This window comes from Balaenoptera ricei, chromosome 4 (assembly GCF_028023285.1).
Source record: "Balaenoptera ricei isolate mBalRic1 chromosome 4, mBalRic1.hap2, whole genome shotgun sequence".
In the NCBI taxonomy this organism is placed as follows: domain Eukaryota; kingdom Metazoa; phylum Chordata; class Mammalia; order Artiodactyla; family Balaenopteridae; genus Balaenoptera; species Balaenoptera ricei.
In genome coordinates, this window is record NC_082642.1 from 158,609,919 (window position 1) to 158,636,828 (window position 26,910).

A 26,910-nucleotide genomic window follows, 5' to 3' on the forward strand; every position below is an offset into this window, starting at 1 on the left:
CCCGCCTCCCTCTCAACGTAGGGAGGCGTAGAAGCCGGAAGGCGGGGGTAGGAGTCACTGTTAACCGTCGCATGCTGTCATAGCAACGGGATGCATCCACCAATCGCCGCTTGGGACGGGAGAGAGGCGAGGCCTGGGGCGGGAAGGCGTGGGGAGAAACCAATGGCAGCCTTCGGGGCTGTCATAGCAACGAGAAGGGGCGTCTCGGCCAATCGTCGCGCAAGAAGAGGGAGGGGGCGGGGCCTGAGGCGTACTGGGTAACCCACCTGCTCGCTAACCTGGACACCACGTGGCTGGCCCCCTTTAACCAGCTGCTGGGTGGTGCTGCAACGAGGAGAGGTGCAGGAAGCGCGTCGGGCCAGTTCTCTTGAGGCCTTCACCCCTGCCTAGAGCTGGGCACTGCCCCTTCCCAGCCCCGGCCACTGGTTCCTCGGGTCCCTCGGCAGGCCCTTCCCACCCCTCCTCACCTTTCTGGGCTCTTCTGATCCTTCGGTGTTGGCGGTCCACAGAGATGTGTTCTTCGAGATCTTTTCTCGTGTCTGTAAACATCTCCTCCTGACTCAAGGAGTCAGCTCCGACCTATTAGCAGATGCAGTCTACCTTGATGCCCATCAGGGTTTGACGTCTCTCCTCCACCCTGGGTGTGAGTCCAGCCCCCTGGGGTTCCCATATGGAGCTCGCTCCCTCACACACACCTAGACAGTCACTCACACGCGCACGTGCACACATACACCTGCACATTCACACTCACTCCCACTCGTTAATGGGCCCCTCCTCCTAGCTTCCCTCCGGTCATCTGACCCTCGGCCTGCCCAGGGCCCCTCATGATCTCCTTCCCGACTCGTCTGTCACCAGCCCTGATCCCAGCCTGTAAGCTCTAGCAATGGCCTCTAATTCAGCCTCTCTATCTCCAGCCTTTGGTACTCTTAGCCACCTCACGTTCCTCCTCTACCCCGAAGCCCAAATGCAGACCAGCCTTATCCACTGGTGTTCAGTCCCTCCATGTTCAAGCCCTAAGTCATCCTCTCAGCCTCACGGCCCACCATCCCCTTCCTATACTGGTTTAGATGCTTCAGACAAAAGAAAACCACAGGCACTTGCCCCAGTACCTCCTTCACTTCCCCACTTCTATGCCTTTGCCTGTGCCAGACTCTCTCCCTGGAAAGTCTTCCTTCCCCCAGCCTTGCCTATCAAAAGTCATAGCCATTCATCAAAGACTGGATAAGAGACCACTTCCAGAAAAAGCTCCAAATTCATGGTAAGGATGCCCTCGTGGAGGAAGAGGGGAATGGGGCTTAGAGAAAGAGGAAAGGACTTCAGCTCTCTGTATCATCTATCTGGCTACCATCCATCCATCTACCTATATATTTTAAAGGTCTGAGTGTGACAACACGCAAAATTTAATTTTAAGTAGTGAGTTTTTATTAGTATATATTAACCATATTTCTCTGTATTTTTAATTTTTTGCTCTAAATGTTGGACACCTCCCTCCTGCAGTTTCTATTGATCCTTCAAGTTAGCTGTGCTCACTGTCTCTCTCTTAATTCCCATCGTAACTTTAACCATCTTCATCAAATACACAAGACAAGTTCTGTCTCATGTGACAGTCATCTGGGTGGTTGTCTGATTTCTGGGTATCAGGAGCCATGCCGCCCTCATCTTCGTTTCCCCCTCAGCACCTCATGTTTTGCACACAGTGGATGCTCAACCAAGCCAAGGAAATCCAGTCCATATGGGCCTTTAGATCCCCTGGTGAGATGGAAATATGTTTTTCCTTTATCACTTTTACTTAAAAGAATCTCTATTTTGTGTGTGGGAATAAACAAAGACCACCCAATGAGAACAAGCAAAGACCATTTATTCGCGGCTTGCTATAGCAAGGGATTCAGCCACCATCACTTGCATTTTGGCAGAGACTCAAAGGCAGGCAGAGGAGTGGGAAAGCTTTATAGTGGGAAAAAGGAAAGGGGTTGGTGCCCTGATTGCAGGCTGTGGGTGTGGGAAAGCTGCCAGAGGGCTCACGAGAACCGAGACATCCCATGTGTTTGGTTACGGTAAAAACTCAGCTTTCTGGGGCTTCCCTGGTGGCGCAGTGGTTGAGAATCTGCCTGCTAATGCAGGGGACACGGGTTCGAGCCCTGGTCTGGGAAGATCCCACATGCCGCGGAGCAACTAGGCCCGTGAGCCACAACTACTGAGCCTGCGCGTCCGGAGCTTGTGCTCCGCAACAAGAGAGGCCGCGATAGTGAGAGGCCCGCGCACCGCGATGAAGAGTGGCCCCCGCTTGCCGCAACTAGAGAAAGCCCTCGCGCAGAAATGAAGACCCAACACAGCCATAAATAAATAAATAAATAAATAAATAAATAAAAAATAAATAAATAAATAGCGTTCCCTTTAAAAAAAAACCTCAGCTTTCTCTGGTTGGTCCTAAGGGGGAAGGGGGGGCCTCAGCTTTCTCTGGTTGGTCCTAAGGGGGAAGGGGGGGCAAAAATTAGGGTGCCTCCCAGTTATAATCAAGTCCTGGCCATTTGGAGCCGATTGTTAAAGGGGTTATTGTTTGTTCCTGGATCAGTTAGTAGAGCTAGCAACTGACTTCCTGCCAGTCTGGCCCACAGTAGGCTGGCTTCTTGAGATGGTTACTGTAGATAGTGGGTTGGTTTCCTGGGCTTGTTGCTGCAACTTGTGGGTCAGAGTTCTATTTCTATATATGGTTTGGCCATCGTACATTTGTATATCCAATTTTAATGTGTTTTTGCAAATTATACAAATAACTGTGTTTCATCTTAAATCTAAATATTGCATGGTGCTCTTAGTTGCTTTTGAGATTTAATACCTTCAACAATAATAATAACCCCAACTTTTTATTTATTTAAATCTAATATTTAAGTATTTTTTAAAATCGATCTAAATGGAGGGAAAACAGGTCTTAAAGTCATCATTTAGTGGAAATATTACTCACCTAGAGCCAGAATGCCCAACTTCAAATTCAATTCTGGGTTCCCATGGCCTATTAGTTTCGGTGACCTCAGGCAACTCACCTGCCCTGAGCCTCAGTTTCCTATTCTGTAAACTGAGGGGAATAAACCCTTCCAAACTCAAAGAGCTGCCCTGGGGATCAAAAATGGTATTTTATTAATGTATGGTTATTTATTATGATAGCTATATAATGACATCAATGAAGATCTAACAAAGAAATCACATATCATTAGTAGAAAGTTCTCCTCACACCCACCCAGCCCCCTCCCAGGTGTGTTGTGTGATGTTGCTGGGGGATGGGGAGATGGGGGAGGGTAGCAGTGCCTGAGTAAACACAAAGGCCAAATCCATGAGGTGAATAGCTGAATAATCGACAGATCTTCCAGAACACATAGCATGCCAACCTTTCCCTCTGAAACAATAGCATAATGGAAGGTTACAATCTTAACCACATCTCAGGCCCAAATCCATCACTTACTGAAAAAATAAATGTACAAGCAAATTAACACACAAGACCCTACAATTATATTGTTTGTTAGTTGCAAAGATAAAAAGATTGTAAACACCCCAAATTAACAGTTTTCCTTGTGGGAAAAAGTGGGGACTTTAGAAGGACAGATGACTATGATTTTCTTCTTTATACTTGTCAGTTGCCACATTTACTACAGTGGGGTGTGTCTTTTTATAATAATACCTCAAAATATGTTAAATATTAGAGACCTGGAGTGGTAATACCATCAAGAATATGCAACCAGATGTTAGCTTTTTTGCATATAAAAATAAATGTCAGAAATTCAACTTTCAAATTTTCTCTAAAAATGCCAGTGAGTAATGTTTGCTAAGTTCTGACTCTGTGCTGGCAGTGTTTGAAGAGTTTTATATATGAATTATCTTAACAAATCCTCACTGTCATTTCTCCATTGTACAGCTAAGGAAAGGGAGCCACAGAGAGGTAAAGACATTGCTCAAAATCACATAGCCAGTGGGATTCAAACCATGCCATCTGACTCAAGCTATTGCTGTAAATCACTACACTCTACTGCCCCCCAGATCTCTGATTTAAAGGAATAACTATGCTTTTCTGGGAGTGACTTTAACCATCTACCAAGCAGAGAACCACTGGCTCAAAGAACCTTCGATTAAAAGACTCAGAAAGTGGTTTAAGCACACCCTGCCCTGGATCACATCATAAGCAGCTGGGTGCCTAGCCATTGAATTATTAGATCCTAAAATTTACAACTTGATTTATGGCTTATGCAAATTAGTCAGAATCCTCCCCACCCACCCAAATCTTTCAGTCAATCTATAGTAATTTCACTACCCTGCAGGTTTAGCAATCGTCCAAATAAGGCAAGATCAGGTAAACATCAGGACCGGCCTCCCAGCCTCCTGCAGCAAAGAGCCCAGAAACTCCTTCCAGAAAGAGGCTGCTCCCCGCTCAGGGCAGGTAGAAAGCCCCACCTACCCTCTCCCTATGAGACCTGCGTAGTCCAGAAACACCTCATTAGGCCAACCTGAGGCGGGGCAGCCCCAAACTCCCTGACCCTTAAGCCCCACGTGACACGCAAGTACTTGGTGATCACAGAAGCAGCGATTTCAAAATCCGAAGGCCTGCGAAACTGCGGCATAGCTCATCCTCGTCCTTCCCCAGAGACAGAAAGGTGAGGCCTCACTAGGAGGAGTTTCTTCACTGGAAAAAGGAGGAAATCCTACTTCTCAACCTTGACAGGGAGGCACTTCCCCTAATCCCCCAGCCGGCCCTTCCCATCACCCCCCGAGAGGGGGTTCCCATCCTCTCCTTTCCCCCTCCCCCCTCCCCCTCCCTCTCCCCCTCCCCCTCCCCCATCCCTCCACTGCAGGGAGCGTGCGCAGATGAGCCCTCCGTGGAGAAGGGAGGGGCGAGGCGGCAGGGCTTCAGGTGAGCGGAGAAGGTGAAGGACCACGGTTCCTCCCAGCTCCATTCCCCCAGGCAGAAATTATCTTCTTGCTTTTCTTAAATATAAATGAGACCCTCCTCTCTCTGCTTCTCCCACCCCCGCCAAAAGAAGGAGTGAAGGAAACGCGATCCATGGTTCTGCCCAGAGGGGCTGGGGATCGTGGCTTCGGCTTCTACGGTGGGACCGCCCCGGGGGAGGAAGGTGACTTGGAGGCCTCCTGGGGGTCCGCTTCCCGTGTTCCACACCTTTCTGACCCACCTCCGAGCTGGGTCGGGGCTGCCTGGCAGTTGCCATGGCGACTGGCTGAGGCGCTGAGCCTGTCCCTTCTGGACCGTGGAGGACAGGGCGGAGGGGGGGTCGGCAGAATGCAAACAGGGCTGTTTCTGTGTTTGTTTACAAACTGCTCAGGTAGAAAGCAGGGACTTTTCGCCAAATGAATTCAGGCCCATCTTCAGTGTGGAAATGTGTGGTTGTTTATTAAAATACTTGTGTTCTTGAGCATTGAACTATTATATATATATATATATATATATATATATATATATATATATGCACATTTATAAACATACACTTTTAGGTATATCTATAGGTAGATATAAAAACACAGGCCTGTAACTTCTTTTTTAAAATGGAGTTTTTATGGCATTTAGTGGGTAGGAGTCAGACCCAGGTTTGAAATCCTAGCTCTGTTTGCTTCTTTCTGAAGCCAATTTATACCCATCTGTAAAACGGAGGTAATAGTTCACTGCCCTTTTAGGGCTGTTGTGAGGTCTAAATAAGATGTCTGTAATGAGCTTAGCACGGGCCTAGCACACAGTAAAACACCTAGTAAATATTAGCTATTATTATTAATAATTGTACTATTGTTACTCAGCACTTAGTAAATGTTAGCTATTATTGTTAATAATTACACTGTGGTTACTCGTATAGTAACCAAGCACGTTCTGTCTATCCATGGGTCTTTGGGGAAGTTCTGACTTCAGGTTGTCTTGGTCATTTTCAATTGTGTCTTCCCGGAGAGGATCAAACTGCCAAAGATGGTTCAACCAGGTAATCGTGACAATCAGAAGATAGTCTGTGAAAAACAGATTATGTTTAATGCTTATATCCATTAGCACTGATACACATGAGGATGGGAAGAGACCGAAGTTTCTAGAAAGATATAGATGAGTAGATCCTTACGTAAAAGGAACTCTTTTAACTGTTTGAGGTTATGTCTCTTATAAAGGTGACAACTGACAAGGAGGAAATAAACAGATACACACACACACTCACACACACACCCCTACACACCTACGTGAGGTATGCGGTTTCATGGAAGGATATTGAGAATGCTGTAGTCCAGAAAGGAAGTAAATTCTTTTCCATCCAGGTAGTGGGAGTATTCAGTAATTCATCATCAGCAGTGGGCGGATGGGTTCATGCAGTCAGACAGGTGGAGCCAAGAGACATCAGGAAGTTGGGCCGGCTCGCGTTCATGTTGGGCAACAACTTGAGGGCACAGACTGTGCTCACCTGTGCTCCCCACCCCCCCACCATAGCAGTACCCGGCACACAGTAAGCCCTCAATCAAAGAAGCTTGTGATAGTGGTGTTAGGTAGCATTTTGTAACAGAGTTGTACTTTATGCAACCCTTGGGAAAGAAAAAAAAAAGGTAAAGTATATCAATTTCTCATTCTTTTTTTCTTCTAGCTCATATCTTGTTTTTTTAATTCTCCTTAAATCAGATTCCATTTTCCAGGGGCTCTCTCAGTACGTCAGTTAAATAACTATGGCTTAGTGTGTGCTGGGTCCCTGGTCATATACTGGGGGTTATGAGGAACAGAGGGAAGAAAAAGTACAGACCCATTTGGGGCAAATTTGACATTAATCCATGCTATTTAAAAAATTACCAAAACTATGATATCTGATGGCTACATGTTAGTGCCTCAACCTAGAATGGATGTCCTTTCCGACTAGTGGGTAGGAAGTTTGCTTCTATGTTTGATATTACCTGTCACCTTGCTCTGGCCAGTGGTAGTGGTGGTGGGAGATCCCATGGTACAAGGGGCTGCACCTTCTAGGCCTAAGGATAGATCAGTCTCTCTGAGCAAGGAGCAGGAGAGGAGGCTGCAGGCTGAGTGACACATCCACTCTTCCCAGAATCAGGCTCACCCTACCCAACCTGCGGGAGGTCGTAAGGATCAAATAAGACGGTGAGAATGAGAATGCTCTGGAAACGCCAGATGCTGGAGAAATGTAATGTGTCAGTTTAACTCACATCTTTAATTCACCGATTGTACAATATTTGATGCACACAGAAGAATACACATTCGTATGTGTCGGTGATGTGGCAAAGTCACACACAAATACCTGGGAACCTACTTCCCCAAATAAAGGAATGAATGAAGACATAAAGAGAATCACCTTGGACACCTGAGTGCAGAGATCTCTGTGCACATCTCAAATCCCACTCTGTAGAATTTGGTTATAGAGAATGAAGAGCTACTGGGCCGGTGGGAAGGAACCTTAAGACTGAATACCTACTACCACATTGCCTTTTAGAACGGCCGGCCTGGGCCCGCTCTCGCCAGCAGAGTGACTGATTCCTGCTGCTTCCTGGTCTGCTGTAAGTCATTTCTCTTCTTTGCTAATTTGCTGGGCAAAACGGCATCTCCTGGTGCCTTTACTTTGTACTTCCTTGATTATTTGTGAAGATAAGCACTTTCCCCTAAGGCTCATTCTCCATCTACATTAGCTGTTGTTAACTATTTAGATCGCATTTCTCCAGGACACCCTCAGAGATCCGTGTAAGTCGTTCTTTCTTTCTGAAATGCAAGACCTACCTGGGTTTTGTTTCTCTACCTCAGGAATAGTTCTTCAACTTTAATACCTTACCCAGATGTCACCTCCTGGGGACGTCTTTCCCGACTGCTTCAGGCCCCTTCTGACCAACCCTCTGGCTGTGCCTGTTGCCCTCCTTGCATAGTTGTGACTTGTGTTTCAGGGTCAGCCTCCCTAAGGGCCCCAGGGCCTTGACCCCCGCAGTCTAGCGCAGAGCCTAGGTTCGGATTATTAAAAATTACTAAACGCTCTTGGCAAATTGGGGAAATAGAGTAAAGTATAAAGAAGAAAGTAAAGATGACCACTAACCCCGCCTCCCAGAGAGAGATGCCACTGCTGGCATCTGGTGCGCGCCCTCCCAGGCTTTTTGAATGGGTATATATAATGTTTGTACTTAATTGAAGTCGTTTTATTTATCACTTGCCATTATCACTTACCATTATGGGGTGACATGTCCAAACTTCTTCAAAAGTGTTTAAAAGACTGAAAAGTATGTCACCTTAAGGATATACCAAAATTATCTTGACTCAATCAAGATTTGATAAAAGAATGAATTGGGAATGTTTAATACAAGTTTGAAGTATGTAGGGGGTGTTACTTAAGGAAATTGTACTCCATTGTGTTACTAAGAAAATACTGTTTCAGGTGTCTTTTCTGGGTACCTCATTCCCCCCTGCTCTGGGATGACCCCCAAAAGCCCTTTCTCAGCTCTGGGTGCTGGCCTCTCCTCTATGGCTCTGGCATTCCTGCTTGTCTGTATGTCTTCCTCTCCTCCCCAGGCCCAGTTTTTGAGGCTCTAGCTGCTAGGACAAGCCTCTAGGCAATTGAGGACCAAACATAGTCATCAGGAGAGATGAAGAAGTCATTTCCTTCCCCCTCTACAGAGAGGAGATTGAGGAAGGTCATAAACCAGGCTGGTAGTTTCAGGTTTCCTAGACTGGCATCCACGCCAGCTAAGCACCGAGATCCAGCACCAAAAAGAACCTGGCTGGGACCCACTTTGGACCACAATAGGCCCCCGGCCACCACCGCCAGGCAGTGCTGGAACTCATTGCCTGGAGCTGCTCACCTATCACACTGGGTGCAGGGTCTCTGTGCAGGGACCCTGAAAGTTTCCCCATCGAAAAGAATGGAAATGTAAAAATATGCGTTTGTTAAGCAAAATCAGTTAGGTAAGGATCATTTCACCACTGCATTCCTTTGATTTGTTCTTTTATGTTCAAAATATTGTTCAGTTCATAAAAATTATAAAATCATGATTTTTTTCCCCAAGTTTTTAAATTGTTGTTTAAGTTAAAACCAGAAAATTTGTGACCTGTTAAGGATTTGGGGGGATTTTCAGGTTCTGTGGCTTGAGGTTCTCCGTGGTTTTATACCAACTTGATAGTGAGCTCCTGGGACCGTCCTGGTCATCTTTGTAACAAGGACAGCGTCTTACAGGTTGGAGGACTCAGTGCCACGACATTAGAGGAAGAGCATTCCTGACGTGACACACCTCGTAGCGCCAGCATGGGCACAGCCGTGGCCGCGGACAGGCCGGGAATTCTGCCGTCCACATGCGGGGGGCACATGGCCGTTGGGGGCTGGGATCCACTTTGACTCTCCTGGGTACAGAAGCAGCACTATGTCCTCCCACCGAGGCTCCTGCTTTGCCGGCAGAAGGATGGCTGTGAAGTGATCCACAGGAACTTTGAAGGTATATTTGGCTTTAAAACCTCTATTAACTTTATGCCACATAACCAAACCTTAACCGGATTCATATTGAAGATGAGGAAGAGGTGAAACAAACCCCATTTCTTTAGGACAAAATGGCAAATCAACAAATTAAGCTGAGGAAAGGGACTCTGTACTTCTCGCTCACCCTCAACCCCCAACCTATGTCCTCGAATGATAATTATTCACCCTAATTTGCTGTGCTTCCACAGCTTCTGTGCTCTGACTCACACTTGTGACTCGTCATTCAACAACCAGGGTTTACTGAGTGTCTTCTTCGCTGTGCCAGGTGTTCTAGGTGATAAGGATTCACTGTTGGGCAAAAAAGGTAAAAAATCTCTGCCTTCGTGGAGCCCACATCCTAACACATGACCTCCTTCACCCTCAAGTCAGCCCCGGGAAGTCCTGGTGCTCAGGGGGGTGCAGTGGTGTCCCCAGGGTCCCCCAGCACTATGTGTGGAGTCAAGATCTGCACCTGCATCTTCAGATTCCAGAGCCCCAGATTCCAGATTCCTGCCAGGCCACCGTACACTGCGGGATCATGGCTGGTGTTCAGAAAGATGATCCCGAGTGACAGTAAAGAAAAAATACCATAGCCAATAAATTGCATTTATGATTGAGTTACATGAGTTTATTTTTAGAAAGGATTTTGATTATAAAGATTAAAAACTAATGGTTTCAACCGTAGGAGTTAAACAATGGGTGAACTAGAAAATGTAGCAACTGGAGGAGCCCAGGGCCAAGTCTTCCTGTGACCACAGCAAGAGCCGAGGTCATTAGTGGAGGCTGTGAGGAGAAGTTGCCTCTGTGGACGGTCACCCCCTGTCTACCCCCTGGTAGACTCAGCTGACTGGGCAAGGACCCTCGCTGTGCAAGGTCGGACTTTCCCAGGCTCCATGTTGGCTGGGGAAAGATGGGTAGACAAGACCGCTAAGGTTTGGTAGAGAGAACAGGAGTACAATTGTCCCTCGGTTTCTGTTGGGGTTCCAGTACCCTCCCCCCCATGCCCACCCCGCAGATACCAAACTCCAAGGATGCTCAAGTTCCTTATATAAAATGGCCTATTTGCATATAACCTACACACATCCTCCCGTATACTTTGAATCATCTCTAGATGACTTCTAATACCTAATACAATGTCAGTGCTGTGTCAATAGTCGTTGGTGTGCGGCAACTTCAAGTTTTGCTTTTTGGAGCTTTCTGGAATTTTTGTTTTTCGAATGTTTTCCATCCATTGTTGGTTGAATCCACAGATGCAGAACCCAAGGATACAGAGGGTCCACTGTAATTGCATTCTCCTACCAGGCTGTTAACATATTGTTTCACGTAAAAGTACCCTCTCTGCGTAAAGCACCAAATACAGGCCCAGAGGGAGATTTAAAGTACAGCCCCTTGGTTTATAACACATATTTTACCAAACCACACCTAGGCTGAAAAGTATCGAGCCTTGCTGAGACTTTATAAAAATATTCCAACTTGCTTATCCTATTTATCTGCACTAGCTCAGCTGAGGGGTGACTCCCTGGTTGATGGACCAGCTTCCTATTTCCCTGTCCCTGACCTGCTACGACCTTATAGGCTTAAAACTAGGAGGAATTTACAGCGGACTCGGGCAACACGTGAGCTCCAGAGGGGAGCTCCACTGCCAGGAACACTTGACTGATGGAAGCGAAAGTCCCTGCATTCATCGCAAGCCTCTCTAGCAGCCCCGCTGGAGTCAGGGTCCAGCTACGCCCAAGGCACTCAGGCATCTTCCAGCGACCACTCCCCTCACCCCAATACAGAAGAAAAGCAAGAAAGCTCTCAACTAGGAAAAACTGCCAGGGCCCTGGAAGCAGGGGCATTTGCCCACCTGTCTTACACGAGCAGTTTGCCAAGGACCACCCTCGCAAATGGCAGTTGCCTCAAGTGTTAGGTGTTATCATAGCTCCTCTCCCCCAAATGCGTCCTAACTCGGGTATCACGGGGTCTAAAATCCTAGCGCTAACAAGCCATTGCCTAGGCTAAGCACATCGTTCTATCTTTTTTTTTTTTTAACATTAATGTTTATTTTTATTCTGTTTGTTTGAAAATACACGGCTTTGTCCTTTTTGTGCCTCTTCTCACAGCCCAGAGGCAACTGCTTTCCACTCTTAGCCTTTTCTCCACGTTTCTAAAGACGACGAGTACACTGCGACTTTACTGTCCAGCTTAGACCTCTTGCTTTGCAGACGAGATCTAGCTCTCTGACATCCCCGAGGATAATTCTAAGTGCTGTTAAGGCTGCTGCCTGGGCTTTTCCCATCCAGGAGGAGAGCCTTGGGTGGGGACAGAAGGGGTGACTCACAGAATACGTGAGTCATCTAGGGTCGAATCAAGAGATCTGCAGCCCCAGGCGGCCGGAGGCCTGGCCGTCTCCTCTCTGGGCCCCTGGGGACCCGGCAGACCTGCTCCTCCATTCTTGGTCAGGCTACGGCTCCTTGGCGTGTGGACTCTTGTCTGCCTGGAATACAAGACGTGCTTCTAGTGGGAGGCTCTTCATTCTGTTCTTTACCAACAACATTAGCAACGGAACCAAAAGTCTCCCCGGCTCACCGGTTGAGCGCCCCGTACTGCTAAAATTCTTGCTTTTTGATCAGTGGAGATAAAATGAAACTCCTTCATGGTCAGGAAACACGCTCTGTTTCCTTATCTCTCTAATAATATTTCATGCTTTTCTGCTTTCGAAGCTGGAGGCATTTTCACGAGCTCTGAAGCCCCGTATCCTCAAAGCTCCCTACAGGGAGCCCTCGGCCCGCTTCCGCCCTCCCCAGGCAATATCTGCTCCTCCCTGGATGCACACGCCTCGTGCTTTCCCTGCAGAGACAGAGCTTCTGGGCAGAAGGTCCTTTTTTCCAGTCTTATTTCCCCTTGCAACGCCCACTAGTAGCACAGAGCTTGTTTTGCACATAGTAGGTTTGCATTCCTAGTGCCTCTCTACCATGGATGACCCAACCCTCCAGCAGGTGTCAGAGTTACCTCTTTCTTAAGACCAGGGAAAAGGAGTGAGTCTTCCCTGCGAGTTGGGGGCGGCGAAAGCCGACCCTTCCAAGTGGAGCTGTCCACCTGTCTGTTCTCTCTCAGCGCCGCTGGGGCTCACGAACACGCTGGCACCACCTCTCAGATCGGCGCTGAGAGAAGTTCATTGTCTCGTGACCTTCCGTCTCGTCTCCGGGCCACACCTGCCCAGGGTTCCCAATGGTTCCCCGGAACCCTCTCGATTTCCCCAAAACACCTCCCTCTTCACTTTCACAACTGACTCCCTTCTGCGGCAAAGGAGACAGAGGGAAGAACCCTCCCCTCGTGCCTGCCCACCCGCAAAGTGACGGCTCTCTGCCCTTTTTCCATCGTCTCTTCTCCAACCCGAGGCTCATTCCTCCTCACATATTCTGGATTCCTTGTCTTTCCGCCTCTGGAGGGACATGTGTCATTCAAGCACGCAGTCCCCTTTCCTGGATGTGTCCACGCCCACCCTCCCTTCTGGCTGCTCTGGGACCTGGGCCTCCCGGGAGGAGGGCCTGATTTCCAGGTCTGGGGCAGGAGGTGCATGGAATGAGCTTGTGAGGACATCTTGTCACCCTAGAAAGCAAGGACACTATCAAAGGTACCCGGCTCATGTCAGAAGGACTCCCTGGCCAATGCGATTCAACAAGGAGAGTAACTGGAATAGATGCAAATACAGCAACTGTGGCTCAGCCCACTAGTGCGGAGAATAAAAAAGCAGAACAAAGGAAAACTCATGGCTAACTTTTGAAGAATAGTAGAAAGCCAGCTCATTATTTTGACAAGTGGCAAATAAAGGAATTCCACATGTATCCTGCCTTTCCTATATGAACTGTGCTTCAGAGTTAGCTAAATAACTGATGAGGGTAAGTTTCTCTTTATAGAAGTAGGCTAGCAAATAAAAAAGAAACAACGGAATTATGATGTCACCATTTCACAACTATGAATTCTACTTCTAATGAATTAATGAACTTAGGCAAGGAACGTCTAAGTACGGCAGAAGATGACCAGATGCCAGATGCCTCACTGGCTTGAATCGACCCGAATCTGATCAAGCCTCGGGAGCTCCTTGCCAATTTCAGGTAGTACACAGGAAGTACATAAAGAATATGTTCAACCATATCATAAAGATGGGGTCAGCACAATGCAGAGTGTAGGAAACTCTGCAAGAAGAATGGCCTGGCCTCCGTGACAACAGCAAGAAATTGCTTAGGACAAAGATGCAGGGGAATCTCCAGATGGAGAGACCTAGGAGACACATCAGACAATACACGTGTGGACTGTTTGGGTCCCCATCTGAAAATAAACTGACAGAATGAGACCATTTATAGGGCACTCAGGGGAGTGAGAACACAGGCTGGGTATTTGACGCTATTATGGAATTATTCTTGCTTGGGGAGCCCTGATGACGGTAGAGTGATTATGTTTAAAACTGTATCTTTTAGAGATACACACTGAAACTTTACAGGTGAAATATAACCTCTGGGATTTTCTGCAAAATATCCTGGGGCAGGAAGTGGGTCAAGACAGACAGGAAACAAAATTGGTGGTGCATTGATCATTGATGAAGCCAGGCGATGGGTACCTGGGGCTTCTTTATAATGTTCTCTCCACTTCTGTCTATGCTTGAGAATGTCCATGCACTTCCCTGGTGGTCCAGTGGGTAAGACTCCGCACTCCCAACGCAGGGGGCCCGGGTTCGATCCCTGAAGGGGGAACTAGATCCCACATGCACGCCGCAACTAAGACCCGGCACAGCCTAAATAAAGAAAGAAATAGTAAAAAAAAAAAGAAAAGAAAAGAAAAGAAAAAGAAAATGTCCTTGCGTTTAAGAAATGTCCTTCCTCCCCCCTGAGTCCTTCTCCAGCTTTGGGCCCTTCACTTCTCCCCAGCGCAGCCAACCTTCCTGAAATGGTTTTCTGCTCTCCTTCCTCACCACCACCCAGGCCTCCACCCGCCCGCACACCCCCCACCCCCCCACCCCCACCCCTGCCGCCCAGGCAAGCTTTCTCCTCCCCTGCTGTCTGTATCAGGCCTCTCTCACCCACCTAGGATTCTTCCAGAGACTCCAGACTCACACATCCAACCCCAGTCAACAGCCCCACTGAGACACCCCATGGGAACCAAACGCTCAACAAGTATAAATTAATTCCTTGCCCGCACCCTGCCCCTCAAGTCTGTCTGTCCTTTGTCTGTCGCCTCTCTCCACGAAGATGCCGCCATCCAGCTAGCTGCCCAAGCCAGACAGCTGGGTGTCATCCCAGCTCCTTCTTCTGCTTTCTCTCACCTCTTGGGCCTTCCTTAAGTCTGCGCTCCCAGACAACCATCATCTTGGGCCCAGGTCGCTGCCAGGGTCCTCAGCCCTCCCCGCTCCCTTTCCCTGCTCCATTCCCCGCTCCCCATACCAGCCTGAGGGCTTTTGTCCACGCTGTGCTCCCTCTGCACAGACCATGTCCCTTCTCTTCCCCGAGCGCTTGACCAACTCCTTGTATGCTGCTGAGATGTCACCTCCTGTGACCATCAAGCCTGGGTCAGGTGACCCTCTTTTGCACCCCGTGTCCCCTACTGCACTGTGTGACACAGCCTTGTGATGATCGCTGGTGACCTGTCGTCTGACCTCTCCACTAGCTGGGAGCTCCTGGCGGGGAACGACCACATCTGTCCTGGGCTGCACTGCGTCAGGGGGGCTCCCCCAGCCTCCGCCCCCCCTCCTAGATCAGGGCAGTTGGAGGGCAGGAGGGGAAGTGGGGCTGTGGACTCCCTGCTTCTTCCCCGCTGCTGCGCCTCTACCAAAGCGCTGCCCTGGTCCAGGGGGTCCCTCTACAGCCTCAGCGCCCTGGGTTCCAGTAATGGCTCACTCCCCTGGCCTCTTCAGGCCTCGTGTGCCAACTTCCTGATGCCCTTGTCCTGGGAGTGCCTTCTCCACCACCTGCTCAGACTTATTTAGCCTCGTAGTGGGTTAAATAATGTCCCCCTCCTGCCCCGCCCTGCCACGCCCCACAAACTCAGGTCCCTCCCTGAAGCTCTGAACGTGACCTTACTTGGAAATAGGATCATTGCGGATACAGTCAGTTCCGTTGAAGTCCTCCCGGAGTAGGGTACAGCCTAAGTCCAACATGACTGGTGTCCTTACAAGAGGGGGGACACAGAGACACAGACACACGGAGAAGAGATGATGTGAACACAGACAGGCCAGGTGACAACAGAGGCCGATTAGAGCGATGCACCTACAAGCTAAGAAACACCCAGAATTGCCAGCGACGCCGCAAGCTGAGAGAAGGGCACAAAACCCATTCTCCCCTGGAGGCTTCAGAAGGAGCACGGCCCCGCCAGCATCTTGATCTAGACCTGTGGCCTCCAGACCTGTGAGACCGTAAACGTCCATTGTCTTAAGCCCCCCAGTCTGAGGTCTTTTGTTATGGCCGCCCCAGGAAGTGAACCCAAGTCCCTTCCTCACGCTCGCATCGGCGACAGCCCACTCTTGCCGCAGGCCTCTTGCTCTGTGGATTCTGCAAAGGCAAGGCCCCTGTTGACTGAGGCCTCAGTGCCTGGCACGCTCTGGCCCCGGTAGGCACCCAAGACACATCTGTTGGATAAGAGTGAATGTGCCTCTCATTTGGTCTGTTCCTCTTGTTCTGAAATAAAAATCAAAATAAATTCAAAGCAAGCGTGGAAGTCTCGAGTTAAAGCAGAGGCCCGGCCAGGCAGGTGTGTTGAGCGGGCAGCCCCAGGTCTGGGCACCCTGGACTCATCTCTCTGGAAGCCTGGCCATGGGCTGTGGCAGCGGCAGCCGGAGGGCACACCGCCACTGGTCCCCAGGCTATGTCATGAGTTCGAAATGCTGGATATGAAAAGTTCAGCTGGGTTGGAAATTCATTTATTGATTTGCACAAGAAATGTCAATATTACATGTAGAAAGAAAAGGAAGTGTCAGATTCTTAAAAATAATTTCAACTTTTGTGAAATTTGCGTGATTGTTAAAAAGACTCTAAAGTTATCATCTACCTGCACCAAGAAAGTGTCTCCAGGGTGACACCCCAGCTGTGCCCCCGTCCTGAGCTTGTGTGCAGCCATTTCAAGCATTAACACCTGATACGATCATCAAAGCAATCACACGTTTTCGTTTCAAAATGGGAACTGTTTTATTTGGAGATTTCATACAAATTTACTAACTTCCCTAATCCATTTTTAGGTGTTTCTTACAATCATACAAAAGATTAATATAGAAATTAATATTTTCTAAAAGATTAATATTTTAATCTTTGTAAAATTAATAGATGAATATTTTCGGCAAATATTATACAGACCACCTCAGGTCCGCCTGGTTTTCCCCAGTGCGCCGAACAAACATCGTCATTTTCTAGGTGAGAAATGGTGTGGAAACGTGGAGCGTCCCTGTGCTGAGTCCTTCCGCACCCGTTCATGCAGTTGACAAACGTGGATGAGACCTTCTGAGTCGGGCAGGGCCCTGAGAACCCCTCCAGTCCCAGGCTAGGGGCCAGGAGATGGATTTAGAAATAACCAGTACCAGTTTGTTGTGCTAAGTCAGGAGCAAGAGGTATCTACAGTGCCCTGGGAAAGCAGTGAAGATGGCCTGAGAGAACAGACAAACACTTGACCTGGGTCTCGAACTTTGAGCTCACTAGGAAGAGCCGGGGTCTGGAGGGCTAAGGCAGAAATAGCCACTCAACGTGTGAGAAAGTCCTGGAAACTAAAAGAGCGGTCCTGAGCTTTGGTCGTGAAGTCAAGAGTGGGTTAGGGTCTTGTTTTCCAGCTACTAAGGCCTGAGGCTCTTTCCTGATCTGGAGGGGGATCTTGAAGGGCTCTCATCAGGAACGCCAGGGTCCCATCTGCTTTAGGAGGGCAATTTGAAGGGGTGGAGGAGTGGATTTGGGGAGGGAGAGCTTGCAGGCAGGGAGGCTGATGCAGAAGCTCAGGGGGAGAGCAGGAGCCCGGAGCAGAGCCTGGGGCGGGTGCAGAGCAGGGTGATTTGGAGAGAGAGGTGTGCCAGGCTGGGCAGGCTTGGATCACCATGAACGGAGAGGTAGGGAAGGGAGGAGGACTGTCTGAGAGAGGAGGTCTGCGGAAAGAGACCTCGCCAAGGGGAGGGAGAAATCAGGAGGCGCGGGCCACCTCCCTTGCAGGATGAGGGGCCAGCAGCCACCCTGCGGCTGAACCTCAGGGCTACAGGGAGGCTGGCTGGTCTCCTTCTTGCGCTGAGAACGCTTCTCAGAGGCCTACAGAAGCGATGCATTCGACGCCCAACTCAGCCAACGGGAAAGGATAGCAGGGTGTCCCCAAACACAGCAGGGCCCCGGGGGACACTGGAAGGCCTGGCAGGGGAGGTGGGTACTTGCCAGGAGGCTGTGCGCGCTCTCCTGACCTCTTCGGGCAGTTACTGCCGGGCCTTGGATTGGTTTTATTTATTTATTTATTTATTTATTTATTTATTTATTTATTATCATCTTTATTGGAGTATAATTGCTTTACAATGGTTTTAGTTTCTGCTTTATAACAAAGTGAATCAGTTATACAGATACATATGTTCCCATATCTCTTCCCTCTTGCGTCTCCCTCCCTCCCACCCATCCTCCCTATCCCACCCCTCTAGGTGGTCACAAAGCACCGAGCTGATCTCCCTGTGCTATGCGGCTGCTTCCCACTAGCTATCTGTTTTACATTTGGTAGTGTGTATATGTGTATGCCACTCTTACTTCGTCCCAGCTTACCCTTGCCCCTCCCCGTGTCCTCAAGTCCATTCTCTACATCTGCGTCTTTATTCCTGCTTGGATTGGTTTTAACTTTAAGCATTGCTTTAATCAGGGGGAGACTTCTTCCTGGAATTTCTTCTGCAAAACATGCTTTCTGCCTCACTGGGCCCTTCCAGGGAGGTGCTTTCCTGGGAGCTGGGCACCTGGGTTGGATTTAGATGCCATGTGTCTACCGCGGGTGCTTTGCAGGTACCCCAGGAGAATAATCAGGCTTGTGGGGGGTGGTGCCCGAGGTCAATTTTGGGCAAGAAGTGAGCGTGGGATTCGCAGAACACTGTTCCTGGGTGAGGTGGGAAGCCTGTTATGGCGCCGGGGAGGGTCCGTCTGGTTCAGGTGACTGAGACCCAGTGAGGTTCTCCAGCACAGCCACGTGAGGGGCGTGTCACACACACACACAGGTGTGATCAAAGATGGTTCACCACGGCCGATCGTGGGCCCCATTTTCACTTAATACGAGGCTAGTCTCATGAGTCCGACCCCTGAGAGGAGGTAATAAGAATAATGCCCAGGAGACCAAGGCTGGCCCCCTTTAGTGCCGGTCCTTTCTCGGGAAGCCCGGCTCCACTGCTGTCGGGGAGGACTTACCTTGAGGACAAAGGGTCCTTGGGGAGCTCCTCTTTGGTCAGTTTTGAACTCAAGCCCGGGCGCCCGCAGGCAGGTGCATGGAGCGGGGACCGCGGGGAGGACTCCTGGGCGGCGGTGGCCCGGGCTCTCCTCGTGGGGGCGTCCCCGCCCGGCCTCCCCGGGGCTGGCTGGGCCCCCGGGTGCGCTCCGGGGAGGGGATGAGTCGGAGGGGGAGGGGCCGAGCCGCCGCCGCCGCCGCCGCCCGGCCGGGCGCCCCGCGGCCTCAGGAAAGTGAAAGGGCCGCCGGGGCCTCCACGCGCCGCCCCAGGAAGTCGCGAGCAGGAAGCGCCGGCGGCGGCCGGGCCGGGCGGCGGGGCGCGGGCCTGCGGGCGCAGGTGAGACGCGGGGACCGGGACGGGGCTGGGGTGGGGGGGAGCGGGCGGCGCGGGGACACCGTCCGCACCGCCCGCGCCGGCCGGGCCGCGGGACTCGGGCGCCGCGGCCGAGCGACACCTGCCAGCGCGGGCGACGGGCGGGGAGGCCCGGGGGTCCCTGCGCCGGGCGCGCGTCTTTGTGCTCGTCCGGGGCGGAGGCGTCCGGCGGGCTCCGGGCCCGGGGCGGCCCTTGCAGCGGGCGGGGGCGGGGCTGGAGGAGCGGCCGGGCGCCCCGGAACCCGGCGAGCGGAGCCGGGGGAGCCGGTGCCGGGCCGGCAGCCGCCCACCGGAGCCCCGGGCGGAGGCGAGCCCAGCCGTCCTCCGGGCCCTCTCCCCGGCCCGCGCGGCCGCGGTGACAGCCCAGCCCGGGGCTCGAGAGCGGAGCCCCGCGCGGGGTGGGCGGCGCGGCGGGACGTGGGCGTGCCCGCCAGTCTCCTCCGGGACGGGCCGCCGGGGAGGAGCCGGCGCCCAAGCCCGCGGGAGGCGCGGGAGGCTCGGGGCGCCGCTCCCTGGGCCTTCGGGTTGTTCGTCTGAGCGGCTGGTTCCCGGAGCCGGTGAGCCTCCTGGAGGGATTTTACTGGACTCAAAGCCCCGGAAAGTCACACGGCCTCGGGGCCCCAACCGTCAGGCTCTTTTTTCCAACTCCCCGCACCCGCCGGCCCTCCCAGCCTCTGCAGCCACGCTGCTGACCCTGGGGACCTGGCGACCTAGGGCTGCGACCAGGATCCTGGAAGGCCCCTCTGCACACCGCCAGGTTTGAATTTCTCCGGGTGGAATTGCAAAGCCCGCCTTTCCTTTAGTCCCCCTGAGCTTTCTGTCTGGAAAGTGCCCACCTGCCCTTGAATCTGAATTGTGTGAGGGTGTTCGAGTTGGTAACTAGGTTAGATCTCCCCCTCCCCCCATTGCTCCTTCTTTAATGTCTTTTAAGGTCAACCTTGAGAACCCAGGGCTCTAGACCTCCAGTGTCTCACCATGTGACTTTGGAACGGCATTTGCAGGTTCTGTGTTGTACCCGCCACCTTGAGGTTCTGTTTGTTGGTGGAAGAAAGTGGTACAGGTAGAGGATTCCTTTTTGTATTTAAGCCCAGGAAAGAAATACTGGCTATTGTCATTCATTTTTAATATTGCTTACAGCCTTTAAAGCACAGACCATAGAAAGTGTTTTCTCTGAAAAGGAAGTTGTGTTTTCCTCTCTCTCTCTCTCTCTCTCTCTCTCTCTCTCTCTCTCTCCTAAAAGAAAAATGTCTGAAAACTTGCTTGGGGGACATGCATTCCCCCCGCCCCCTGCATTTGCCTTAAAATAAGATCTACTTTTAAAAACCTTGCCTTTAAGTAGATTCTTTAAGAAGCGCCTGGGGCTGCTTTGATTACTGACCACAGCGCTTCAGTTGCGGGAAGACCCTTTCTGTGTTCTGGCATCATTGCTTTTGAGACTCATTTTCGTCTCCAGCGAGTACATGGAACTGTTCCCCAGGTAGTGCGTCTGAGGGCGGGGCTCTAGAATGCGTATTGCCCTCCGGTCATCCCATTTTATAGTTATGTAGTTTATAGACTAGGTGGGGCACTTCCGGAACATGGGTATAAAAATGTGCATTTTAGATAGTAAGAGAGATGCTCTAATGGGGTGTTTCTGAAGTTGCTGTCTTTGACAGTAGAATGAAACTGGGTATTCTGACACTTTTCCCTACTGGAGTGGTGAGTTCCAAGGGTGCCTATTAAGAGCCGTTTTTTTAAAGTACATTTTCCTTTTTATGTGCTTGGATTATGTGCCAAAAACGGGGCTTAAACCAAGTGATCTGCTCCAGTTCTGCCACCCTCTCTTTGGAGGAGACCTGCCGGGAGGAAGCAGGTTGGAGGGAGGAGGGGACTGAGGGAAACTGGACCAACCTGAATTTGCCCCACAGCATCCAGCCAACCCGGACCAGCCTCCGGGCCTCTTCCTCGACAAGGCAGTGGGGCTCACAGGAGAGCACGGAATTTGTCACTGATGACCTTGGAGGTCTTGACCGGCTCTCGCTGGAATGATTTTCAGTGGACACCGTCCAGGCTTTGGAGGAAGGGGCCTCATTAAATCGAGCTCTTAATGTCCTACGTGTAAAATCTCTATGTTTACACATCTTAATTAAACTTACGGTGAAAACTTATAACACTTGAGTTCACCCATTTTACAGAGGTAAGAACCATGGTTTTAAAAGGAAATCAAGATTTTTTTTTTCCTGCTGACTTTTCCAATGTCTTCTGGATTTTTTTTTTTTAACATTACAGGTTTTACCAGAATTGAATTGAGGTTTATTGATTAGTTGATGTAATAGATGGCAATAGAATATTTCCAGATGAGCTGTAGGTACCTAGAGAAGCAGCGTCTGGACAGAGGAGGGAACTTGACTCTGACCATCCATCTCCAGGTGCTGTAAAACTTAGACCAAATCCTTTACTCTAAAGGAATCACTCAAAGATTGTTTCTCGAAGTATATTTAGGCCCAAACAGGAGCCCACTCATTTTGAGCAGAACTTTAGTAAAACGGTTTTTTTAAATCTAGAGATTTGAGCAGAAACATTGCGAAGCACTTGTGGAGCTTGGTTCAGCGCATCTCTTGACCGCTTGCCCTGTGCTGGGTTCTGAACCAGGGGATGGGGACGGGGTGGTTGCCTGCAGCCCTGGGCCTTCCTCCCCTGATTTCTACTGAGAACGATTCCAGCTGCTGTTTACTGAGCATCTCCTCCGCGCTGAGGGCTGTCCCTGGATCACTCATTTCATCTTTATAACCACCCTAAGTAGGTGCCATCATCCCAATTTTTTAGCTGGGGAAGGTGAGGGAGCAGAAAGTTTGTGGCATGCCTGGGATTACCCAGCCCAGGGTCAGCTGTCGGGGCAGGTGGCACTCTGATGAGATGGAGAGCTGAGGCTGTGTCATCGTTAGGGCCCCGGTGGGGTGTGTGTGCAGGCCGAGTGGCCAGGCTGGCTGTCGGGAGCGAAGGTGTAGCTCCCCTGGCTGGAGCAGAGGGGCCTCAGTGCCTCACTGAGAGGAGATGGGGGGAGTGGGGAGGGTGTGAAAGCTTGGCAAGGTGCATTTTGAAAACTCACTCTGGAGGGACAGCAGGAATGAACATGGGGAACCTCTTTTAACTGGGAAGACGCAGGCACTGAGGAATATCTTCTAAATCGGAACTATTTGCTATTACCTGTTATCGCAAGGAAGTGGTTTAAAGACACTGAATACATTTCAGCTTTAAATCGAGATTAATGTTTAGTCAAAAGTAGCTTTCTTTAAAAACGTTATATAACCTGTGACTTTTCGATAAGTATTAAGGTAGAACAGTGAATGCTCCTGCATGCACTGTGTACTGTGTGATTTAATGCATGGGTCCCAAAGATTCCTCGTCACCGAACATAGGAGAAAAACTGAAAAATAGCACAGGTCGTGAGGTTGGCTTTGGGACAGGAGACCAGGCCTCCCTGCGCCTTCCTTCCCATCTGGCTCTGCCTTCAGCCCTGACTGCAGAATGGGGCCATTTTCCAAGGCCTCTGAGGTGACCACAGGTGTGAGAAATGAGGTGGCACAGACGAGCTGAAGTTCATTCCCACGGCATTACGTGCATTTAGACTCCATTGCAAAGCCACAGTCAAATGATGGGCTTGATGACCTGCCTCCTTGTCCAGGCCTATGTTCCTGTCTGTTACGGTGGCTCAGACGTAGCCCGGGACACAGCTTGGGGGAACGGAGCACGGCCAGTTCCCTGGCGCTCTAGTGATTGGGCACCTGGTGCGACCCCTGGGCACATATGGGTCTCCTGTGAATGTCAATGTTAGCTCTGCAGAGTATTGTGATTGAGAGTGAACAGGTTGATCTCAGGAGGGCTTCCAGATAAAGAGGAGTTCAGCGGTTTTTCTTACACGTCCTCGGAACAACATGTGAAGTTCATTTCAGTGACCTTTGAACAAGCTGCCCCCCACCCCCACCCCAGGACGGATGCTCTACCCCTACCTGGTGGCTCTCGTGGTGGGAGCGTCCTGTTGCAGGGAAGTGCAGCTCTGCTCTGGGCTGGGCGACCACACCACGTGCGGTTACTTCTGCCAGAGCTTCCGACGGTGCCATTGTCAGCACACTTGACCTTTCCACCCCTCCCTCTCCTTGTAGAGAGCCGAGCCTCTGCTGGAAGGAAGAGGGCAGGCGAGACCCCACAGGACACCCCTGCGTGCTTCCCAGGATCAAGAACCTATTAATGAAGCCTCTTATTTCGTGACCGAAGCTCCACGGTCAGTGAGACGTAAATGGCCCGACTTCCCCCCGGCATTCGCGTCATCGTCTCGTTCTCCAGGGATCAGTGGTAAGTCCTTGGGCACGGTGCCTCCGTGAAGCCAGTGCCCCCTGCCCCCAGTTTCATGATAAAATGCACGTGGATGGCCAGCCTCCCCATAAGTGTTGAATGGTTTATTGGTGGTGGAAGCGGTGACCAGGAACACGGCCGAGTTGTCCATCTTTGGTTCTGGCAGTGACAGACAGACTGAAAACCTTCGAGGTTTTCCGTGGTTTCTGGTCCACTGAAGATAATCCTGGTCCCCACCCACAGAAAAATGACCACTGACTACCGACAGGACGATAAAATGGCTGTGGGTGAAATAAGTATGTTCACTCTGAGCTTAGTGAGTGGCCTCGCTGGGTCAGGACTTTCAGAGAGAAAATGAGATCCGAACAAGTTAAACGCAGATGCCTTTCTGTTCTGAGAGCACCTGGTGTGCTCTGAGAATCTTTCTCACAGGAGATTAGTGAACCCCACACTCCGTGGAGCAGGCGGATGGTGAGGGCGGAGTGCAGAGCTGTGTAGTCTCTAACCCGCACTCTCAGTGGGTTTTCTCCCCTGCTGATCTCTGTTGGGAAGGAAGAATTGTTCCTCTACCCTCTTAGGTTGAATGACTGGGGGCATGTGAATTAAACTGACAAAAAACAGATTGACAAGAGAAAAGACAGATTTAACCACGTACGTGTGGGAGTTCACAAAAAAACGTGACTCCAGGCGGCCTTAGAATTTGGGGATCGTATACCATCTTAATAGGGGAAGAGGAGCAAGGGAAGGGCACTTTTGGGAAAACAGGTAACTTTTTGGAAAGGTAAATGGGCCCTTAGGAGACTAGTTGGGAGCTAGGATACCGTTGTGACAATGTCTGTTTAGGTGTGATGTGGGCATATCCCGTTTCTGGTATTAAGACTCAGTCTCTCCTGGCTGCTCCCAGGGGAGGATTTATGACAGCTGAGTTCTTTCTCAGAGGCTCTGCTTTTAGGCAGATAAGAGATTCCAGGACTCACGTGCCTTCTGCTCAAAATAACGTTGATGCTGCCGCAGCGCGTTCTGAATCCCTTCAGCTCCGTCTCACGAGGACACTCTTGGCCTCCGCACCTTTTGCAGCTTCTCAGGCCCAGGCTGGTGGGGGGAGTGCCCACAGGGTCTCAGGTGTGACTTCAGACATCTGGCTCTTTCCACAGCAGTTCGCTTGTCCACTCATCTCCCATCTACTGCTAAACTAGCCACAAGTGGTTCCCTTTTATTTAGTGGGTGTTTATCTTTCCCTTGCTTTGGAACTTTATTTTGATACAATTTCAGACTCACAGCAGAAAATAAGAATGTTACCAGGAGCTCCTGTAGAACTCTTATAATCACAAATTCTATTTTTTATCTTTTTTTAAAGTTGAGACCTACAGAGGTAGAACAGTGCTTCTCATGCTTTAGTGTGCATGGGAATCACCTGAAACTTGTTAAAATGCAGATTCTGACTCAGTAGATCTGGGTGATGCCTGAGAGTCTGCATTTCCCAGGTGATGCGGTGCTTTGCGTCCATAGACCACACTGTGAGTTGCAAGGAGATAGCATATTTGTCTTCATTTCTATTCCATCTCTACCTCAAACTTGCTCCTTGACCTTGAAAGGGTATTTAACCTTTCTAGATCTCAGCTTCCTTAGCTGTAAAAGAAGAGAATTAGCTTTTCTTCTAACATTCCTGCGAAGGACATTTCTTATGTTTTTCTACCCAGCATGCATTGCCTCTTCCTAACAGCACTTTGATTTCCTTTGGGGAATTGACTTCCCTCCTTCGTGTGCAGGTGTGATAGGTAGGTGAGTCTCAGGATTTTCCATCCCGTTATGGCAGCCCCGTGACCTTCCGCCATAGCCCAGGTCCAGCAGGAGGCAGGAGAGGACCTAAGGTAGGCTACAGGCCTCTCTCTCCTGGGACTTTCCGTCTTGAGTTGAGTGAACCTAGGGCAGAGGAAATGGTGAATCGCCTCTGGTCCAGCCGTGGGGGGCCAGGTTCAACTGGCAGACAAATTCTTAACATTTGTCCTCATTTGCTTCTCTCCCTACCTTCTCTCATCTGTGTGTGTGTGTGTGTGTGTGTGTGTGTGTGTGTGTAGATGTACGTATACACGCACATACATTTTTTTCCTGAACCATTTGAAAGCAAGTTAAAGACATTATGCCCTTTTATTTCTAAATACTTCAGTATGTACTTCCCGTGAACAAGACATTTTCATATAACTGCACACAAAAATCAAAATAAGCAAGTTTAACACAGATATAATGCTATTATCTAATCCACAGTCCATATTCAAAATTATATCAAATGTCCAATAATGTCTTTTATAGATTTTTTTTTCCCCTGGGCCAGAATCTAGTCTGGGCCCACACTTTGCATTTAGTTGTCCTGTGGGTTTAGTCTCCTTTAATTTGGAACTGTTTCTTGGCCTTTCTTTGTCTTTCATGAGCTTGCCATTTCTGAAGGATACAAGCCATTTATTTTATAGACTGTCCCTTGTTTTGTGTGTGTCTGGTATTTCTTCATGGTTAGATTCAGATTATGCATCTTTGTCAGGAATAACACAGAAGAGAGACAGCTTCTCGCTGACGGTAAAGGAGTTACGAATATTGGTGGCGGGGGGAGGAGGGACAGAATGAATCACGTGGTGTTGGGTTGGAATTAAAGATATCGAGAAGAACTGGAGAGGAAGCAGGGGGAGAAATATGTGTGTGTGTGACGTGTGTGTAGGTAGTGGGTGTGTGTGTGTGTTGTGTATGTATGGGTCGTGTGCGCGTGTGTGTAAAATGCCCTCTCTCTGCCCGCTGACGGGCCCTGGGAATAGTAACACCCCGCAGCAGTGAGCACAGCCGGTGCTGGATCTCAGTTTCTACGTAACGTTTTCCACTGAAGGAGCCAGTCAGACATCCTTGGAGGCTGGGTCAGCACTGGCCAGGGAAAGTGAGATGAGCCTGGAATATCTTGTGCCAAAAAATAAGGAAGTGCTTAAAAATGAAGGGGCGCTCACTGGCCCAATCTGGGATGACATTTTAAATAAACGATGCCAGTAATGGATTATAGCCCATTGAATAAAACAAGAATCCAGTGAGTCCATTCTGCTATAACTAAATAATGCAGAAATGGGAGGAAGGAAAGCTCTCTCTCGCAGTAGAATGCCAGCCGCTAAGCAGAGCAGGAGTGTCCAAGCTGGAACATCGCCATCCGAAACCATCAGGGATGCTTGGTTTAGGCAAGGATCATCAATGGACACGCACGACGGGGGGAAGGTTGGAGAAACAGGATATCTATGTAACCTCAAAGTACGTTCCCACAAACTCCTGATTGACTACTAGAGGGAAAAACTGTAGCTTCTCTGAGGGGCG

The 26,910-nt window shown here is 50.0% G+C and overlaps 1 protein-coding gene and 2 long non-coding RNA genes across 5 annotated transcripts in view; 2 read left to right on the forward strand and 1 right to left on the reverse strand.

The window, feature by feature from the left end:
• Positions 1–4,505: 4,505 nt before the first annotated feature.
• On the forward strand, positions 4,506–10,069 carry LOC132365014 (uncharacterized). The gene is made up of 3 exons (XR_009503026.1): positions 4,506–4,637; positions 7,458–7,521; positions 9,177–10,069. It is a non-coding gene; the product is annotated as an uncharacterized LOC132365014 (long non-coding RNA).
• Positions 10,070–10,079: 10 nt separating this feature from the next.
• LOC132365015 (uncharacterized) lies at positions 10,080–19,194 on the reverse strand. 3 transcript variants are annotated; one of them, XR_009503029.1, is made up of 5 exons: positions 18,827–19,194; positions 15,512–16,105; positions 14,056–14,229; positions 11,776–11,931; positions 10,080–10,352 (listed from the first exon to the last, which is right to left on the reverse strand). It is a non-coding gene; the product is annotated as an uncharacterized LOC132365015 (long non-coding RNA). The 3 variants fall into 3 exon arrangements; XR_009503028.1 differs by lacking the exon at positions 10,080–10,352 and having other exon boundaries at positions 10,447–11,931; positions 15,512–15,598; positions 15,928–16,105; XR_009503027.1 differs by lacking the exon at positions 10,080–10,352 and having other exon boundaries at positions 10,447–11,931.
• SLC37A1 (solute carrier family 37 member 1) overlaps positions 19,070–26,910 on the forward strand; it is a 66,900-nt gene continuing 59,059 nt past the window's right edge. Inside the window, exons 1-2 of the mRNA XM_059921641.1 lie at positions 19,070–19,200; positions 23,379–23,568. Of these exons, the coding sequence (XP_059777624.1) occupies positions 23,513–23,568 (56 nt within the window). The 5' untranslated portion in view covers positions 19,070–19,200; positions 23,379–23,512. The remainder of the gene's footprint in view (positions 19,201–23,378; positions 23,569–26,910) is intronic.